This window comes from Paroedura picta, chromosome 1 (genome assembly GCF_049243985.1).
Source record: "Paroedura picta isolate Pp20150507F chromosome 1, Ppicta_v3.0, whole genome shotgun sequence".
In the NCBI taxonomy this organism is placed as follows: Eukaryota; Metazoa; Chordata; class Lepidosauria; order Squamata; family Gekkonidae; genus Paroedura; species Paroedura picta.
Genome location: NC_135369.1, coordinates 94,020,196 through 94,041,236, shown reverse-complemented (window position 1 = coordinate 94,041,236; position 21,041 = coordinate 94,020,196). Strand labels below are relative to the sequence as shown.

Here is a 21,041-nt window from a genome sequence, read left to right as displayed (position 1 = left end):
TTTTTAAAAAGCAGAGCCGATACAGTGCTTGTATCACATGTGGAGATCACTGCCAGAGGATGTAGTGATGTTCACAGGAATAGACAACTTTAAAAGATAGATTCATGGAGGTAGCCATTAGCTGGTTTGGTGTAGTGGTTAAGAGCAGCGGCTTCTAATTTGGCAAGCTGGGTTTGATTCCCCCCTCTTCCACATGCAGCGAGCTGGGTAACCTTGGGTTCTTACAGAGTAGTCCTTGTCAGAGCTCTCTCAGCCCCACCTGCCTCACAGGGTGTCTGTTGTAGGGAGAGGAAAGGAAGTTGATTGTAAGCCACTTTGAGACTCCTTTGGGTAGTGAAAAGTGAGGTAGAAAACAAGCTCTTCTTCCATAGTGACTAAGGGGAACCTCCACAGTCAGAGACAATAAGCCTTCAAATCCCAGTGCCAGGAGGTAACATCAGGGGTAGGCCTTGACCTCTATGCCCTGTTGTTGGCTCTCCAAAAGAACTGGTTGGCCACTTTGAGAGACAGGATGATGGACTAGATGGGCCAATGATCTGATGGAGAAGGACTCTTCTTATGTTCATATCATTTTGAAGTAATGTCAAATAGTTTACAAAAATTACACAGCCGTTGTTTCATTTTAACTTCTCTTTATTTTTTATAAACAAATGCCAGGCTACTTTTTGTTAAGGCAGTTTTAAAACATACAGTTCCTCATGGAGGGTAAACACTGATACATAAATCGGACAATATGGAATTGCTTCACTGCACCAAATTAGAGTTAAAATTTATTTTGACAAGTATCCTTTTATTGTCAAATTATTTTGCCTGCCCACTTGAGGAATGGGTATTTCATATGTTCTTCAAGGTACTACTACAAACTTAAGAAGTTTTCACAATGGCATAATAATTGTCTGTGATAATATCTGAAAAGTTGTAAAGCTGCACTTATTCGTGCTTCCACCTCAGTGCAAGGAATGTATCAGGCATGAAAATGGTTTGATCCAATTATTGTATAAGTTCCTTCTCCAAAAGATTCTAGTGTACTATTTAATTCTCTGACATTCTTAGCCAACCTTTCCCCCTTTGACTACTGAACTACATCGTTCTTAAAACTATTTTCTGGGTTGTGTGTAGTCCTTACAGAATATCCGTTCTGTGTTATTGGCCATGATCCAAGGTAGTGTAGATATTTGCCTTCTTCAAATCATTGTCACAGCTCCAGTCTGCCTTTTAACGTTCCAGAGTTTTAAAGAAATATTTAGGTGCTGCTGATAAAGAAACTGCCTCAGGTGCCTACTTGCTTTCCTTCTACAAAGAATTTTCAGAGCAGTAGCTGTTGTGCCAGTTGCTGGGTTGGGTGCTTCAGCGTCCGAAGCGCCATGCCGTGGAGGGGGAGGGGAGGTGCGGGCGTCAGCATGCTGGTGGGCACACACACGCAGGTGCTGACACCCGTGCCTCTCCCCCCCGCCCCCGCGGCGTGGGGCTGGCTTCTGGAGTCTTAGGATTGATGGCTCTCTCTGAAACATGTAGTCATGACATTATCAATTGAGAACAGTCTTCTTTTAAAGCTGCAGTTCAAATAATCTGTTTTATCCTGGCTCATATACTAGTATTATCAGGTGGCTCAGAGCTGTACTTAGAATTCAAATCTCTGATTCTCTTTTGGCTTATCTCCGATACTAGAAATTAAGCCCGCTGTAGTTTAAATACAGTGGGCGCTAGTGGGCCTACAGATTTGTGTGGGGTGGCTGTGCGGCTTGGTGGCAGCCGGACGCACACCCGAGGACGTGAATGGGCCAGCCTGAGACCCTCTGGTTGTGGTCTCCTTCAGGTCTCCCCCTGGCACGGGACCTACCACATTTCTTGGAGGGTAGGGAGGTAATGCTGTCAGGTGTCGGCGTCATCGAGACTCAGTAGAGGGGGTCGGTGTTCTGGGCGCCGCAGCAGTGCCGTTGGGGCCGCCGCATCTCCTGTGACCAGCTGGGCCCGGCAGAGGCGCTGCCGGAGCCATTGCCACGGCCGCAGCCATTGGATGCGTCACCAACGGGCACGGCAGCAGGCGGGAGGTGGTCAATGCTTGGTGGGCTGGCGGCAACATGTTGGGCTCTGAGGCAGGCTGGGTGAAGCCGGTGGCGCCACGGCAGCGGCTGGCGGCGGGGCCACAGGCACGATGGAAGCCGGTGGCGGCTCGGGCGGTGTTCGTGGCATGGGTGGAGGCCCAGCCGCAGCCGTGGCTACCTGTCAGCTGTGTGGGGCGGCACCAAGACGGGCTGTTTGCGTCTGGGGCCGGCTCCGGCTCTGGCTCCTCGCTGCCACGCGGACAGGCAGCAGCCTGCCATCTCGGGGGTTAGCGAGGGAATGGTGGCGGTTGGCCGGATGCGGCCGATGTGGGGGCGGATCGGGAGGCGCAAAGCGCCTCCCGATTTGTCAGTCCGGCGGCCAGGGACCAATTGGTCCCTGGCCACCGGACTGACAATCGGAGGGACCAATCGGCAGGCACAAAGCGCCTGCCGATTGATCCCTCTGATTGTCAGTCCGGGGGAAGGGGCCAATTGGCACCCTTCCTCATCCCAGACAGGGCCCACCCTCGGGGCCCTTACTGTTTTATTTATTCCACTCCGCCAGGAGCGGTTAAAGATTATTTGGTTTTACCTGATGAGTCTTAATTTATGCCAACCACACAAAGAATTGATGCTATAAGAAGGCGAGGTTAAAGATGCTGGCCCCTCCCTTGGCAGCCTATTTGTAATGTGGTTTTCTCTGCATTGGACTGTTCTGTTCCACTAAATAAAGATATGCACTCTTCTAAGCCATTGACTTGAGTGGATCTGGAAGGGACTAACTGCTTCAGATGGAAAGCAATCCTAAGTTGGTCTACTCAGAATCCTACTTCATTACAACTTGCCCCTAGTAACATGTTCTTGCACCTGCACTGTTAAAGGCACCGTACATGGAGGAAATGGACATCAAAGCCACTTTATGCTCTTCTACAAAGCCTTTTTTGTATCTCATCCACCTTCCCTTTTAGCTGTTTCTTGTGGCAGACTTCTTTGTTCTCGTTTTCTATAACTAGTTAACCTTTCTACTTTTCAATCCATAGTAAATAGACAAGAATAAAGACTATGACATTCAGAGAGCTGTTAATGTACACTTTAACACCCCTTGCATTAGCTCTTGGCATAAGTGTGCCTTTGACTGGATGAGTCTTCCATCTGTTAACTTCATTGTTGCTGAAGACTTAAACACAGACACTGCATATTCTCATTCTACCATGTTTCAAGTATCTTCTCTTCCCCTCCAATTTGATATGTATGATTTACAACAGGAAATCTTTGCTTTCTGCTACTGCAGATTTTTCTTTCTCAAAAGCTTTATCATTTATTTCAGTATAACTTGTAGTGTATTGTAAATTATATTGCAGTATTTATGGGGGAAATGCAACACTTTCACACACAGCAGCCTGAGAAAACAGCAGGACTACATGATTGGGGAGGGGGGTTATCTAACTGAAGCCGAGCAGCACTTTCAAATGCAACTGATTCAGACAAAAACACTTAACTGTTTCAAGTAGCACTGGTTGCAACAGGAAAGTGCTTCTCTTTGTCAAGACCTTCCCCCTTAAGTTACAGGAACACCACAGAGTAATCCTACAAGGCAAACAGCTACTGAGAAGATTCCTGTCATAAACCACACAGCCCTGGGGGTGGCAGTTTATAAATCACAGACGGTTCTTGTGCCTCACAGAACTGGGCAGGCACAGCTTATCCTCTTATTGGGCAGCCCCAATATAACACCTGCAGTTTAAATCACCTGATTTTCAATAGTGCTTGTAAATTAGGATATGCAGGTACATTTTTATCATGACATTTCACTGCACAGTTACTAGGGAAACAGCCAAATCATACAAAGTCTTTTATAGTTACATCATCGACCCAAAAACCCTGAGAATCTCAGTCTCTTAGATGGGAAAAGATCCTTTATCTCTTTCATGCTACCCAAAGATATGAACTAGGCACATTTTATGGCAGGGTCTCACATTCCAACTTCCCCCATGACACCAAGGGTGAACTGACACCTCTGCATAATCAGCTTTCTTTCATACTGCTTAACCCAGACATGTGTCACTATGACAGTTTATGCACTGGGAACTTCACTGCCCCAGCTCTCTTGCAGGAGTACAAATCAGAGGCAGACGAGGTGCACTGGGCCAAATGCTCCCCCGTGTGGGTGCAGGAAGAGGTGGGGCAATCTGCCATGACTAAAACTCCAGCTTGCAGCCCGGCATGAAACCTCCAGTGCATAAACGGTCTATGAAAGGCTGTTCTATCATACATGTTTTGGAAATGCAAAAAATCTAAACTTAATATTTTTTATAAGAAAGTAAATTTATTTGATCAACAAGGAGGATTTTTTTCTCTCCCCGTGGAAAGAATAAGATCAAATGGAGCCAACTCCTCAAAAGCATTCTGTTAGGCTGCCCCTTTGCATATTTTTATCCTAATTATTAAAGACACTTCCTGTGAAAAGCTAGACATGGGAGGGGGTTTTATTGGGGGGGGAATAGAATCAACTGCAGAATATCAACCAGCAGGGTAACGGAAGGAGAGGAAAGAGTCTAAATTCTGCTAACAACTGGCTCGCCCTGCAGTGGGCTTCTTCCTCTTCCTCGTGTTTGAAGAAAAATAATCTGCATAACAATTTGCAGCAGGTGTGCATGGTCCCTTTGGGTGTGAAGCAGTCTCTGGAGTTTCACTTTAGTTTCCTTTTGTTGCCATGGTTGCCATAAGTTGAACCTTTGTTAATTTCTGTAACTCCTATCATCCATCGAACACCAACAGAAGCTGAAAAAATTACATTAGGATATAATTATTAGGTGCAGTCAGAAAGGATAATCTGTCTTCAAACTGCACTTAGAAGAACATCTGCAAAACAAAACTGCCATGTGTTACAGCCACTGTGGGATGTTATAGGACATTATTATGCAAAAGGAACCATCAATGACCAGCAGGAAAATGGTACAAACAAATGCTTAGTCTGACGTTATACAACCAGGTCAACAAAGAGCCTGTGTCCAAATCAGAAGAGCAAAAGACAACTGTTCTATTTTGGTCTAACTGCCTAATCATTGACATATATTTCCCAAACCATTCATTGCACATGAATAGCCCATATTAGCCCACATTACACACAACAATGTACTCTTCCTTCCTTCAATGACTTAAACACAAAACATTATCCTGAAACCAAAAGGCACCACCTTTTCTATGCTACACAGCAAATCTCAGGAAAGCAAACATAAGGAACTGAACTACATCAAGATTTGCTGCCTTGTGTTTCCTCAAACCATTAGTCAACAAAATTCAAACCATGTTCACAAAATGCTGTTTGGATCAACAGAAGCACTGAATGCAAGAAACTTGTCATAATATTTTTTAAAGTCTGTTTCCCATCCCAGGAAGAGACCCAGCACCATGTGATCTAATTAAGTCTGCAATACCTAGCCTCAGTTTTAAGAAAGCTTCAAACAAAAAAGTTAGAGCTGTTTGGGGTTATACTGTCAAAGTCCACTCTTTCTTTTTTGTGGAGAACCCAAAAGCTTGTGTTTGCTGTTCTGTTTCTGCTGAAACTATTGCCACTACTACTGAGATTTTTCTGTAGTTCTCCATTCTGCTGGTCAGACCTGCTCCTAGACCTTCACAAAAAATTATCTCCATGGCAAAAGCAAACAAAAACATATGGCATGACAGGCTCTCTTGAAATATGGCATAACTTTTTTTTTTAATACAACTATTTAGGGTCAAAAATTTCCCCTTGGCTTTCAATAACTTAAAATCCTTCATCAATGGAACCATACATATTTCCATACATGTTTTTTAAAATACTGACCAAAGGTGCAATCTTGGTGTTGCTCAGTTTTTGCTTTCAACAATTTTAATGCCAGCTGCAGTAAAATTAGTGGACCCACAGATCCAGAAGACTCTATTCCAGCTTCTAAATAGGGACTTGCTCCTGCACCCTTCTCCTGACCCTCAAGGCTCTTGTTACTTGGGATAATTCCAGCATACCAAAATTTTACTATGGAATTAAATTTGGCCAGATTCCACCTCTTATCAATTAGTTTACTATCTCATTTAAATCAGTCTTCCTCCTAAAACCTACCAAAAAGCAAGTAATAAAAATAATATGAAATTAATTTCTTTTGAAATATTAATTGGAATTTCAACAGCAGTTTGAAGGAGCTTATAGAGAAGTTCAGACTTGACAGCATCCAGTCCTGCACCCCATTGTGATCATTTCCCTTGGAGACTTTTGGCTGCTGGTGGAGCTCAAACCATTGCACTTACTAGCTTTAAGCCTTCTCCAAGATCCTTAACCATTAGTCACCTAGCAGAATCCTAGAAGGAAGGATAGGAGAGAGAAAGAAAGAAAAAGCACAGACACATCCATACATGCACAATTCATCAAGGATGCAGGCTCATGCTCTGATGGAACCAAATCCTAATAAAACTGCTCAAGCTGTTGAAAAGAGTTGCATTGACTTTAGATGACTGCTAAGCTGAATGAAAAACTCTTAAAATAGGAGCCAATAAGGCATGGTTAGCAAAATGTGTTTATCCTAGGAGGTTAGCAACCCCCAATCCCTCCAGCTCGACCTCCTCTTGTTTTGTTTAGAAAAAGATATTTCAAGTAGCAAGAGTGGAAGGAAGAATGGTATATATAGTGAGATTTCAAGTGCCATAACAAAGAGTGACTTCTGAGCTTAGTTTGTAAGAAAGAATGGTAGAATATCAGAGAAGGAGGTTCTCATTTTCCTTGCACCCCTGTCCCACATGTCCCACAGGACAGTGGTCCCCAACCTTTCCGAGGCTGGGGACCGGCAGGGCATCGGGCCGCGCCCCCGCGGACCGCGCCCCCGCGGGCCACGCCCGCGGATCGGGCCGCACCCGAGCCGCACCCACGGGCCGCGCCCACGCCGCGCCCGCGGATCGGGCCGCACCCGAGCCGCGCCCGCGAGGCACGCCCACGCCGCGCCCGGGCCGCACCCGAGCCGCGCCCGCGAGCCGCGCCCACGCCGCGCCCGCGGCCCGGCCCTGATTCCCTCTCCCCGCCTCCCGCAGTAAGTAGCTTCCCGGGCCGCAAGCTTGCGGCCTGGGAAGTTTTTTACTGCTGGGGGGGGGCGGGGAGAGGGAGCCGCGGCCCAGTGCCATGGCCTTTGCGGCCCGGCACCGGGCCGCGGCCCGCAGGTTGGGGACCACTGCCACAGGAGACTGAGGCAAAGTTCACAAATCCTGCTAAAGGCAGCTATGACAAATATGTGCCAACAATGGGATTAGGTTAGCTGGCACTTTTCCCAGTAGCATTTAGTCATAACTAACTTCACCTGGATTGCAGCCAAGAGGAACTCTAGGGTCCATTCCGCACAACGGCCAATGTTGCCAAATGTTTGTGGTATGCGGAAACGCTATATTTAATAGTGGAATTTTGTCATTCTGCACACCTGAAATTTTAGCAGAATAGTAGCAAGAGACTCCCCAGTAGCAGTCTATTTATTCCCCACAGGTTTCTGCTCTTGCCGGAATCACAACTAAGGAGGCTATTTTTTTTTTTTGCGCTTCTGCCTGCCCCTGGCTGTCAATCAAACAGAACAGCCAATGAACTGTTGTATTCATGCTCACGAAAAGCCCCTTTCCCTTTAAAAACTGTTTTTTAAAAACCCGAAAACACCAGTAGCAATGAATATTTGTTCATTCATTGTCTCAGAAAGGCCTTTTTCGCTGGCGTTGGAGCTTGCACTTAATTGTTTACACACTCTTCAAGTAAAAAAAATTTTTTTTGTCTGTGATGGGTGCAACTTCTGGGCGAAATTACGGGCAGTGTCAAACTGGGGGCTGTATTGTGTTTGGAAAGTTTAAAGACAATTGCAGAAGCGAGCTTTGTTTTACTGTTAAGCACTTCTGAATTGCTTGAGAGGGGACCTCAGCCAAAGAAGCCTCGTGCTCGCTTATTCATTGCTTTCAGCGATTTATTGGGGGGGGGGTGGCGATCCCGTCTCCGGAAGCTCAGGAGGGGGAGCTAGTGAGGGGGAGCTATATTCTTTCTACCGCTATTTTGAGAATGCACATGTCTTTTGCTGATGTGTTGCGGATTGTGCTTCTTTTGAGGGGAATCCACTTTTTACGATTCCCCGAAGCGCAATAAGATTTCGAATGTTGCTGGAGTTTGACAGGAGTTTTGCGGTTTGTTGGCGACGTCATGCGGAACACTAAAATTATAGCATTTACAAACTGAATGACTTCAGCAACTGTTAAGTTGTGCAGAATGGGCCTAGGTATGTGGGCCAATTTCCAGAGTAGCAGTGCAGCAGGCCATTCCAAAGAGGGAGGAGCTTGTCCTATAACTTGACTCTGCTGCCTCATTGAAATTACTTGCCAACAAAACAGGCTATACCACTGAGACAAAGGCAGATGAAGCAGTACAAGTTTCAATCCGAGATCAGTGGAGCACATGCAGTTGTTGCTGAGCCCAGCATAACCTTTGGAATTAATTAGTAGGATACACATCAAAAGAAAACTCTTTGTTTCTACAGAAACTATTTCCAGGACCTGCAAACATCTTACTCAAAACCTATTCCTATATTGTTAAATTCAATAAGCAGTCAAGAACACCATTTGATACTACACTTTTATGAAAAATCACCTTATATCTAAACTTCAAAGAAGTGAAAGCACAGCATTAATTAATATTTTGAATTAATATTTTGATTCTCTTCTTTCCCCTGGATTTCCAGTAAAAAAAAAAAAAGTAGTAGGAGGCAGATAGTGATAACTTGTCACAAAACACCTTAGCAGTGGAAAATGATACACTTCTGGACACTGTGGATGAAAAGTAATATGTTTGTTTTTTCTTACTCTGGACATGGATGCTTGCTATTTTAGATTAATTTGGTAGCTTATTTTGCATGGTAAGAAGAATCTTAAAAAGATTTTTCTAGGTGGTTTCTTGCAGGTTCCTCAGAAATAGTTCATGTTATCAGAAGGAAAGCCTGACAACTTCGTGTAAGAACAATCCAGAAGGACAACTTGCAGTAGTAGGCATGATCCGAAAAACTTACTACTGTTGCTTATATTGTAACTTGCTCCCCACTGTCAGTTTGTACCACTGATAAACTGAGATATGCAAAAATCCCCATCATAGCAGCCAAAGGATAAATTGAAAAATAATTAATTTAAATTTTGGACACTCGAAGGATCTATGTGCTTGGTGGTTAAGAGTGGTGGCCTCTAATTTGGAGAGCCAGGTTTGGTTCCCCTCTCCTCCACATGCAGCCAGCTGGGTGACCTTGGGCTAATTATAGTTCTGTCAAAGCTGTTTTCACAGTCCTGCCAGAGCTTTCTCAGCTCTACCCGTCTGCACAGGGTTCTGTTATGGGGACAGGAAGGGAAGGCAATTGTAAATCACTTTGAGACTCCTATGAGTAGTGTAAGGTGGGATATAAAAACAGCTCTTCTTCTGAAAAGTCTGGTCTGGGTTCCTAGCAGCCACATGGCAGCTGCAGAGAATGGCTGTTAAAAATTAAAATAATCTTTGGGCTCAGAACACCATCCTAGTGGGAAGAAAGGCTCCAAGATGTTTTCCTTCATTGAAATGGTACTGAGAGGAGGAGTTTCCCCATGCTTGCTGTTCTACATAGAGAAAATTCCAGATGTGGAGTACCCAAAATGAGGAAATCACCCCTCCCTCCATTCCAAGCCCCATGTTGGCTCTCCTTTATTTTATAAAAGCCATTTTCTACAGCTGTTAAGTGGCTGAGGGCGATCTGGATGCAGCTTTTTAAAAACAAGTACATCCAGTTTGGCCCTAAAAGCCACTATGGGATGGGCACTAGAGAATAAGGCTGGGTAAATCATCTTTATGCAGCTGCCAATCTTCTATCACATTTCCTAGTAAGTGAGGATACCAGACTAGCATAAATGAAGGAATCAGTCCAGTCCTACCATTCAACCTGCCCAACCTGTAACATCAGTCCTCACGTGATTGGGAGTTTCTTGAGCTGATTTTGCCCAACATGTAAGGCCATCTCTTCTGAAACTCTCAGAGCTTTAGATTTAGATTCTGAACACTAGCTTATGCACACGACAAAGTCATGCTATTAATCTTTCTCTAGATGGATGCTAAGAGGTAGAACTGAGTCTACATCCCCAGCCCCCTCCACCCAGAAAACTGGACTCTGGAGCCAGATGCAAATAGGCATTCAATATGACTCTTATGTTTTACACATGCAGCTATAGAAATAAAATTCTGCTTCATACTGAGAGACAATGTGGTGGAGTGGTTCAGAGAGTTGGACTAGGATCTGGGAGACCCGGGTTGAAAACCCCCCTCTACCATGGAGACTCACTGAATGACTCTCAACCTAGTTTACCTCGCAGGGCTAATGTGAGGATAAAATGGAAGACAGGACAATAACATAGTCTGCTTTAGGTCCCCAATGGAATGAAAAGAAGAGTTGGTTCTTATATGCTGCTTTTCTCTACCTGAAGGAGTTTCAAAGCTGCTTTCCTCTCCCCATAACATACACCCTGTGAGGTGGGTGAGGCTGAGAGAGCCCTGATATCACTGCTCAGTCAGAACAGTTTTATCAGTGCCATGGCGAGCCCAAGGTCACCCAGCTGGTTGCATGTGGGGGAGCACAGAATTGAACCCGGCTTGCCAGATTAGAAGTCCATACTCCTAACCACTATACCAAACTGGATCTCAAGGTTGGGTATAAATAAAGGTTTGGTTTTTTTAAAAAAGCAGCTTCCCCTTCCTACATGGAGAAGCATTACTTATATTTTATTTTTATTAAACATTATGTTTAATTACATGGAATCTTTGGCTTTTTAAGGGGATGCCTTGAGGCAGGTATTGCCAACTGTGCAATTCTACCACTCAACTGAGGAACATTTGAAGATTTCTTCCAGCCCAATTAGCCCTGTTCCAATGAATGGGCTGATTACAGTGAAGTCCTAATCAGAGTTCCCCCCTTCTAAGCAAATTGATTCCAATAGACTTGGAAGGCTGTAACCTGCTTACAGATGCATTGCTCAGTTGGAGGAAGATTATTCCATAAGCTCCCTGATAACAGAACTGGGTTTGTCTGGTATTGTTGTCTATTATACTAATTTAAAGTCACTATTTAACATCTTTATGCATCCTATGACCCAGCTGAGGTATGGACCGGGTTGTCTTCAGTATGCAGGTGACACCCAGATCTTATCTCCTCATGGACGGTTGCCCGGACTCCCCCTCCCCCCGGGATACATTTGCCAGGTGTTTGGAAGCCATAGCTGGGTGGTTAGAGCAGCGTCACCTGAAGCTTAACCCCTCTAAGGCAGAAGGCCTGTGGTGGGGAAGGAAGGGGTCAGACTAGGAAGCACATTTGCCCGACCTGGCCACAACTGTGTAAATTGGCTATTGATCTCTTCTCTGCAAAACACTGCTACATGGTTTTCTGCATATTTTTATTGGGAGAAGACTCAGTAATTATAATTGACAATTGCTTGAAAGTCTTAAAGGGCAGCTCTTTCAAGGTTGTTTCGGCTAACCTGCATGCACTAAGCATGCAGCGATACATGCAACATGTATAAGGATACAAGCAGCATTCTTTCTGTCTGTAATTGCCTAACTGATCATTCCTTGTATCATTTAGCTATAATCAACAGCAGAGATGATGACTTTAAAAACTTTGAGCAGACTCTGCTGGAATATTAAGTTTACAATACACAGAGGAATATAACTGCATACCCTTTCCATTATCCCCCCCCCCCCCCGAAAATGAATAGATGCAACTTTTACTGTAACATTATGCCATGTACTAACTGTAGTCATGCAGAGCTTGGGGTTTATCTTAATTTCCTTTGTAAACATCAGCTAATTCTCTTGCCTATAAAATGGATGGGCTGGAAACATTCCATAGCATCTCATCTCAGATACCCATATAAGTCTTAAAATATTCATAAGATCCTTCTGAGTTCTACTTTTAAATACCTAACGCTACTCTTCCTGGGCCTGTCACTTATGGCATTAACCAAATTATTCTTGACCAGTCAATAAAAGAATAAGTTCTGATGTCAAGTTGCCTGTGAATGTAATAATTTTGGTCCCATCCGCCATCACATACCAAAAAATTAAAACTTTTAGGGGTGACAAGCATAACATTCTCGTCCCTGGAATCAATCATAGTATCAGAACTTTGTGTTCCCCTGGGAAAAGAGGAGCCGCCTTCCACCGACAGCTAATTCACCTGTCTAAGTGGGTGGGTGGTTGCCTTTTCTTTCAGCACTGCATTTGCATTAAGTGAATGGACCACAAGCACCATTCAAACAAGACTCCACCGTCCAGTTTCTAAATAGCCGGCAAGATGCAAAATGTTAGGGCTGCGGCGAAGTACATGGATCACCTACTTATGTCCACCAGCAGTCACAGGCAGAAAGCAGAGCCATCATCTTCATCTGGCTGCAAGGCTTGGTTCCTCTGCAGCATCTCAGGTCCTTTTGTCTAACCCTTTCCTGTCTCTGCGATTCTAACTGCAGACACTGGAATCAAAGCTTTCCATCCAACAGCTCCTACACTGCTGTTAGAATGTGGCTTCTGCAACCCAGGGAGAATTGTACTGCGTATATTGTGCAAGCACCAACACTGGATGAGCTCCCTGCTCACAAAGCACCAACCCACCCAACAGCAACTGGTTCCCCTTTATAAGGTTTTGAAGGAGGTGGTTTAATTATATAATTTAATTGATATATTTCAATTTAAAGCATTTAATAACTGCTTATCAGTGTAAATTAATTACTTGTAAATGCCTTCTTGTTACCCACCCTGAGCCAACTGAGAAGGGCAGGCTATAAAAATAAAGCAGCTGTTATTGTTATTATATGGTAGGAAAAAACGAAACCAACCAACCAATCCTTTTTGTGTGTTGCAGCTAAAAAGATAAGCTCGAACACTTGTGGGCAGGAATCAGGGACCTGTGGTTTGCATCACAGCTCCATACCTGACAGAGATCACCCTCTTGGTTTGCCCCACAGGGAAACACATACGGATATCCATATGGAACCAGTTTGTTTTGCAGTGTGTGTATCAGCAAGAGAGCTTTGAATTGGGAAAGCAGCATAAGGAAATGATTAATCCCTCTGTGCCATGTGGCACCAAACCAACCACTCCCCCCCAAATCCCTGGCTGCTGTTGCCTTTAAAAGAAACACAGCAGACTGGGTTGCAGCTCTCCTGCATCAAGTGCATACTGGGTCTCAGAAGCCTGAGGTGTATGTCAGGGCAGGATTTCCAATGGCTAGCACTTCAGTGTCTTGAGCTGTTCCATGCAAAATGAAATGATCCAAAATAAATATATGCAACCATGCATCATTTGCCTGACTTATTCAAGTTCCAGGACTCTTTTTCCCTTGATGCAAAAATATGGCAGAAATGCATGCACCTCAGAGCAGAAAGCAGCACATAGCTGTGCTCCTAGAGGCATTCCCAATACAGCTTTCAAGAATCTGGTTGCATGAACAGCTGCATGTAGACACTTGTTCACTAGAACCCAGATTATAATGTGGCACTTCGTTATATTGTGACTGCTGTACTGAACAAAATGCTCACTACTGAGTCCTAACAGAGACTGAGATTGGGTATTGATCTAGCACTGATCTACCAAACATCACTACAGAATGTGACAGGTAAGATTAGGGGCACCTTGGAAAAGAAAGCAGATGGTTTGAAAAAGAACTGAGCATTACAGGCAAGAGAACTGCACTCCAATTTCTTGCAGGATGCTTTCAAATTACACTGGATGTCTTACCTGAATGGAAAGGCATGAGATGACCAAATTCTGAAATCTCTGGTTTGACAAAGTGAAGTAAATTTTGTAAACTAGTGCTTTGAACCAGTATAGCGCAAAGTCAGGAAGTCTTGTTGACTATATGCACACTGTGTACCAACTGAAACAACCCCCTATTTTACTAAACCATGAATTAAACAAAAAACTTCAAGGACATATTCTGCTAATTTCTATTTGCTGCTACATGAAAAATGCTGTATGACTCTAAACTACATAATCTAGGTCACAGTATTATGAAAAGGAACACTGACTTTTAAAGGAGATCAGCAAGCCAGGGTTCTGCAATCTTGATAACTGCTTTTGAGAGCTTGAAAATTAAAACAGATCTGTATGAATGCAAAACAAGGAATTGCATGGAACATAAGTCTACCGACCGGCAAAGATGTGCTACAAACAGGCTTCAGAATCCTCTCAGTGATAACAAAGACTCTTCAGTATAAAAGCAGTAAGTTGAATTCTCATATTCAGGGATCCTCAACCTGTGGTCCTCCAGATCAGTGGTCCCCAACCTTTCTGCGCCAAATGCGCCATGCGCGACCGAATCGCGGCCCGGCCCTGATTCCCTCTCCCCGCCCTCCTGCAGTAAGAAGCTTCCCAGGCCGCAAGCTTGCGGCCTGGGAAGTTTTTTACTCCGGGGGAGGCGGGGAGCCGCGGCCCGGCGCCATGGCCTTCGCGGCCCGGCACCGGGCTGCGGCCCGCAGGTTAAGGACCACTGCTCCAGATGTTCATGGACTACAATTCCCATGAGCCCCTGCCAGCATATTCATTTTTGACACAGTGAAAATCACTGCAGTGACTTCCATATTCCACCTTATAGAGTTTTGTTTGAGCTTTTCCCACTTCAGTTCTTTTCTATACATAATGGAATTTTCCATAGTCTTGGAAACAACTGAATTGTACAGCATGTACTATGACTTGAAACTGACAGATAAATTTCTAAGCCACACTCTAGAGAGGGATGCAAGGGGATTTATTCCTCAGCTGGCCTCCCCTATCCGTCAACTTTCCTTTTCCTCTACACGCCTCACTCTCCTTTGCACTGTTACCAGAAGAATCCCAAGTGTGCCACAGAGCAAGTGAAAAAACATTGTCTCCGTAACAAGTCTATGAGCCTGCATGCCGACTTCCAGGAAGTAACAACATGTACACCCTGTTTATAAACCATGGCTTCATGTGCACAGAATTTGTAATGAAAAGGAGAGAGGGAGGATAGGAATGGAGAGAGATCCTGCTGCTATGGAAAGAAACTGATGGCTAACATTATAAGGAGGAAGTCTTGCTCTTTAAGGAAGATGTCTCACATTTGTAAAAAAAAAAATATCACAAGCAAATAACTAGATGCCAACCAGGAAATAAAAAGATTAATAAAAAGCAGGCTTGCATTCATACAGAAGTTTATTTTTGTTATTAATCACAAGACTTAAAATTTTATGATAAAATGAATTAATTTATATATATTTTCCCCTCAGTTCCAACTGACAAGACTTCAGTCGCTCAGATGATAGAGGGATTCATGGTGGCTAAAGGAAAGAAGGTGCCAGCTAACAAATATATACCTTGCTGTAAGTTAGACAACTTCCTCAGTACTGACTATAAGTCCAAATGCACTTGGCACGTCAGCTGTAGCCAAACTGATAGCTTGGGGAGTTTGGCAGTGAATTCCAGTTGCCCAATATCACTTAATTAAAGTAACAATGCCTGCCTACGGAAAAAGTCAGGGAGTCTTTTGGGGGAGGCACCGTAATGCTAAATGACAATGCAGCGGCTTTGCATTTTGGGCAGCACTAATGACAGTGCAGTGTCCTAAGCTTCCTTCCTCTTACCACCAAGTTAATCTCCAAGACTTCAGCTGAAACAAGCTGCAATGAATTGGTGGCTGGGCATCAAACCATCTTGCTGTCTTGCTCATGTTCTCTCTTATTTTCTTCCTCTCACCTAGCACAAAACTAAGAACCTCAAGGTTTGATCAAGCTCTAATTTTCTGTATAATCCAAATGTGGCCCCAATTTGTCTAGGAGGCCACTTTTTGGATGTCACAGCAAATGGACGGCTAACAATGCAGTGAAAGCACACCTAAATGAGTTCCAGAACAATCAGCTGAACAACGAGTATATGACACTCCTCTCTGCCTATCCTCTTCCCCACGCCAAATGAATATGTCTATCTCAACAAGCTAATCTAAAGGCAGTGTGGAAGGATGGGGGGAGGGGCTCTTGCGTTTCACTTAATTCCTGAAAACTTACCTGCAATGAAAACAAAGGCGAAAGAAGCAAGGGTCAGTGATGAGCCAGTACTGATCATGTTGATGAGTAGTTTGAATAAAGGATATAGCAGCAACACGGCCCAGAAAAGCCCATTCAATAGAGTCCATGGCCGCCGAGGTGGTACTGTTGGAGTGCCAGGAAAGACTCCTGTTCTATAGTACTCTTCTTGAAAGGAGTCCTGATTAGAGCAACAAAAAGAGTATAAAACATTTTGATCTCAATTTGCTATCACATGAGGTGATATCAAGGGTGGGGCCAGAACTTAGCAGCAAAGGCAAATGTGGTACAGGGACAGACCACCACAAACCAAAACTCCTACATTCATTCCTTGGTATCTCCTGTTAAGATATCTTTCTGGACCCATTTCAATCTGGCTTTTGGTCAGGATTGGGAAGAGACTGCTTTGGTTGCCTTACTAAGAAAGAGACAGAGGAAGTGTGACCTTGCTAGTTCTGATGGATCTCTCATCGGCCTTTGATGTTATCATCTATGACAGTGGTCCCCAACCCCCGGGTCCGCAGCTCCTCCTCGTCCTCTTCCCCAGCTGCTGCCTCAGGGGCTGCCCTGCCACTCTGCCGTCGGCTCACCTTTGGTGCTGTCCAGTGGCCGCCATGGCTGGGGCTCCCCCTCGGTGTGGCACTGCGCAGCTGCTGCTGGCAGCGCTCCCCAGTGTGCGGCGTTGGGAAAGCAAGCGGAGCAGGGGCTCAGGCAGCAGTGACGTCCCTCGGCAAAAGACTACCACCCCTCAGGCCTCAGTAAAATTGTCAAGTGTTGACCGGTCCCCGGTGATAAAAAGGTTGGGGACCACTGATCTAAGATATTCTGCCGGGAAACCTCTTGGCACTGGGAATAAGGAGCACTATATTACAGTGGATCAAGCTCTATATCTGGGAAGTTGATCCTAGAAGGCGTGGTCAGGAGATTCCAATTCTGTTCCATGGCTGTTTTCCGGTGGAGTTCCTCCAGATTCAGTCCTTCCCCCCCCCCACTGCCCCATATGATTTGATATCTACATGAAGCCATTGGGAGAGGTTATCAGGGGTTTGGACTCTGGTGTCACCAATATGCAGATGATAAGAAGCTCTGCCTTTCTTTTCCACCTAATTATGTCAAAGTGGTGGATGGTCTAAACTGGTGCTTGGATTCAGTAATGGGCTGGATGGGGAGAACAAGCTGAAACTTAACCTAACGGAGGCTCTCCTGGTAAGCAGAACGCCAGATCAGGAACTTGAGAGCTCTCCTACCTGTAGCCATAATAATGCTTGGTTGGTATATGGACAATGCACTCAGTAAAACCCACACCAATTAACCCTTGGTAGTGAACATGCATCCAATAGGGAGAGGGCACTCCCCCACAGAAAGCCAATTGTGAGTCTTCCCCACCGCCATCCTCTTCCTCTGTGCCGCTTCCAGGCACATCGAAGGAAGAAGAGCCACCAGAAGGTAAGCTGGGGAGGGAGAGGAGGAGGCCAGCTGTGCTAGCCTGGATAATCCAGTTTGCTGGCTGGGCTGCCACATTCCCAGGCCTCCTGCTTACTGGGGAGCAAGAGAAGGCTGGTTGTCCATGCTCCATTACAGGGTCAGCACCAGCTCTGGCAATCCAGCCCCAGGAGCTGGGTCACCATGCTCCCAGGCCTCCTGGCTGACAGAAAGTGGGGGAGGCCAGCTGGTTTGAAGTGCTTTCACCCAGCTTCAGCTGGTGGGTGACCTGCACTTGTTTCTTTCTCAGTCTGATCTTGCTATAATAATCCATGCCTTTGTTCAGGCTTCCTCAACCAGGATTTCATGAATCCCTGGGGTTTCTGGACAACCCTGGAAGGGGTTCCCAAATAAATTTTAATTTGACCATAAATGGTCATGTTGACCTCCCCAAATGGCCTAGATGGGATGGGAAGGGAAGAGGCCCTGGGTGGTATGTGCTTCCCAACCATATTCTTCACAATTGTGCAACTTCTAGGGTTTCTTGAAGCCTCAAGAATATTTCAGGGGGTTCTCAGTAGCTAAAAAGTTGAGAAGGGATGTGTTAGGTGTATCTAGACTAGACTACCCTTGAAGAGCATCTGAAAGCTGCAGCTAGTGCAGAATGATGTGGCTAGCTTGCTGGTCAGGGCCAGTTATTGGGATCATGTGACCCTAATATTACAGGAATTACACTGGCTACTGATTTGCTTTCAAGAGCAATTCAAGGTGTTGGTTGTGACCTTTAGCAGCCCTACTTGTTTTGAGACTGGGGTATTAGAAGGAGATCATCCCCTATGCTGTAATTTGCTGACCAGGTACTAAGATCACAGGATGTATCTCTCTTGACTGCCCTCCTGGACCAGAGCAACTTGCCTAGTAGGTACATAAGACAATGTTTTAAGTGGCAGCCCCAAAATTATAGAACATTTTCTCCAGGGTAGTGTGCTTTGCTCCCTCACTCTTGACTTTTAGAGGGCAACTGAAGACTGTTTTATTAAGGATGACATTTGATTAATTTTAATTTTAGTTCTTCTGCCTACTGGCAATTTTAAATTATTTATTTTAAATAAATGGCTTTATGTATTTTATTGTTGTTGTAAGCCACCTTGTGTACCTGTAGGATAGGAAGGTGACTAATAAATATTTTAAATGAATCAAACCAAGCAGGTAACCAGAAAAACCTTGAAGAATTGCTGCTAACTAGAAGAGATAATACTGAGCTAGTCATTAAGGTTCTGACTTGGACTACAGCAGCTTCCTATGGTCAATGTACAAGATATAGCCATAAATACAAAAAAAAGAGTAGTTGTGGCAACTTAAAGACTAACAAGTTCTTATTCTACTATAAACTTCTGTGGATTAGAATCTGATGTAATCCTTTGCATATTATAGCTATTCCCAAATGGTTCTATGTAAAGAAGTAGAGAGGTTAGCTGAGCTAGGGATGTCAGCCTCCAGGTGGGACCTGGGGATACCCTGGAATTACAGCTCATTTCCAGGCTAAAGAGATCAGCTTTGGGGTAGAACTCTATGGAACTGCACCTTGACCTCCATCCCCAAATTTCCAGGAACTTCCCAATTTGAATCTGGCAACCCTACTATCCATCCCTAGTGGTGGCCAGAGGAGACCTGGAAACCCCACTCTGAGCCAGTGCTCCCTAATTGTGCAATAAGTTAGATGATCACTGGTAAAGTCCTTCAGCATATCTGTCTACAATCTGAATTCTGACATGTGTAGAAAGGCATGTGGCTTCTTCTAAGTGCAGTGGCTTCTTTTTACAAACAGCTATTGATAAGGACTATCGCAGACTCTGCTCTGATTGCTATATTTGACTGTTAAAATGCTTTATGGATGTAAGAAATAAACAATTGTTATTAATTTTGGAACTTATCCAACTGGAATTTCATTAATAATAACTGGAATTTCATTAAACAGCCTTGGAATTTCCTGGAATCTGGTGAGGATTATTGGAGGAATTGACGGTTCAGTCTTATCAATAACAACAGATAGCACATATGCTGCTAAGGAAGCAAAGCTCTTCCTATCCATCATTCTCTTCCTACACACAAGGAATTTCTAAAGAGTGGCTGCTTTCTGAGCACACTTGGAAGCATACATTAATACATTCCAGGTAAAACAAAATGGTTACCTACATACAGAACTATAATCATAACAGAACCCAATGAACCAACCTTCTCTTGATAGAGTTTGTGAAGCCAATTAGAACATTCCTGCTCATCTTCTGGGACTTCCTCTAATGGAATCCTCCTACAAGTTATAACAGAGGAGATAGTGCTGTGAAAACAAAGCTACTTATTCACAGCAACAATCCAAGAAAAATGAAACTAGTATAGGACAAGGCTTAGGGAAATATCTGCATGAAAACTTAAAATCTGGGGAAATGTTTTCCAGTTGCTCTATTATATAGTTATGATGGCAGTTGGGTGAAGTTAATGTTGGGTGCAGTTAATGTTCGTTAACTGTTTTTAAAGGATTTTAATTTTTATTTACTGATGTCATTTTCATACATACTTGTTCAAGCATAAATCAGTCAAATCCACTGTAAAATGTATTTGTTAATTTTGGATGTATTTGGGACCTATTTTGGTTACCATCAAACTATACAATTCATTTATATTAAGAAACAAAACAGTAAGGTGAATATACTTGCCTTACATATAAGTCTGCATGATATTTTTTCCCATTTAGAACTCCCAGCAAAGTTGGATTTTCATTATTTCTAAAGTTCAATGTGGAATCATACACAGCTGAAACTACAAAGGGAGACAAGACACCACACTGTGATAGCAAATTCATATTTATTTATTTATTATTAATTACTGGACTCACTTAAATAAACATTGCTAAAAGTATGCTTGGCTTAATGAAGCCATGGATGAATTATGGCTGCATGTAATCTCTCAGTAACACTCAACAAATTCAGGGAAACTCATCAATTAAAGTTCCATTAGAAAAATAGAACCATAAGCATTTTCATTTTAACAAAAAAGCCAATATGAAAGCCAGAGACCTCATCTATGTGATAATCATTAGCAAAGGAACAACGGTACCATTACTTGGCACAAGCTAAACATCTCCATGAATACAAAGACTTCTACCTGCAGAGTATAATTCCCATGCAACCTCCCCTCCTATGATGGCTCAAGATGCTCTCCAAATCTTGTTCCTGGAGAAAAGATCCCCAGGTACAGGTTGGTGGGGGAGGGGCAGGATTTCAGACTGTTGGACAAGGTGGGGAAGAGGGGAAGTTCATACTCCATGAATGGAAGTCCTTGCAGACACAGAAATGCTGCTTTGGATTCGAGCCTTCCACGCCCATCACAGAACTCCCACCTTTTTCAAATGACCACACAGACGAATATTATTGCATCCCTATTGCATCCCTATCTTGCCCATGCTCCTAGGCCACCCCTTCTAAACCTTTTTAC

The 21,041-nt window shown here is 44.0% G+C and overlaps 1 protein-coding gene across 4 annotated transcripts in view; it reads right to left on the bottom strand.

Moving 5' to 3' along the window:
- Positions 1-612: 612 nt before the first annotated feature.
- AGPAT4 (1-acylglycerol-3-phosphate O-acyltransferase 4) overlaps positions 613-21,041 on the bottom strand; it is an 80,576-nt gene continuing 60,147 nt past the window's right edge. For 2 of the 4 annotated variants that reach the window (XM_077348191.1, XM_077348213.1), the window contains 5 exons: positions 20,264-20,366; positions 19,785-19,860; positions 16,110-16,308; positions 13,828-13,866; positions 613-4,826 (listed from right to left, as the gene is read on the bottom strand). In XM_077348191.1, the coding sequence (XP_077204306.1) occupies positions 4,735-4,826; positions 13,828-13,866; positions 16,110-16,308; positions 19,785-19,860; positions 20,264-20,366 (509 nt within the window). In that variant the 3' untranslated portion in view covers positions 613-4,734. Of the gene's footprint in view, positions 4,827-6,329; positions 6,381-13,827; positions 13,867-16,109; positions 16,309-19,784; positions 19,861-20,263; positions 20,367-21,041 lie in introns of all 4 variants that reach the window. The other 2 variants (XM_077348204.1, XM_077348198.1) reach the window with 2 other exon arrangements.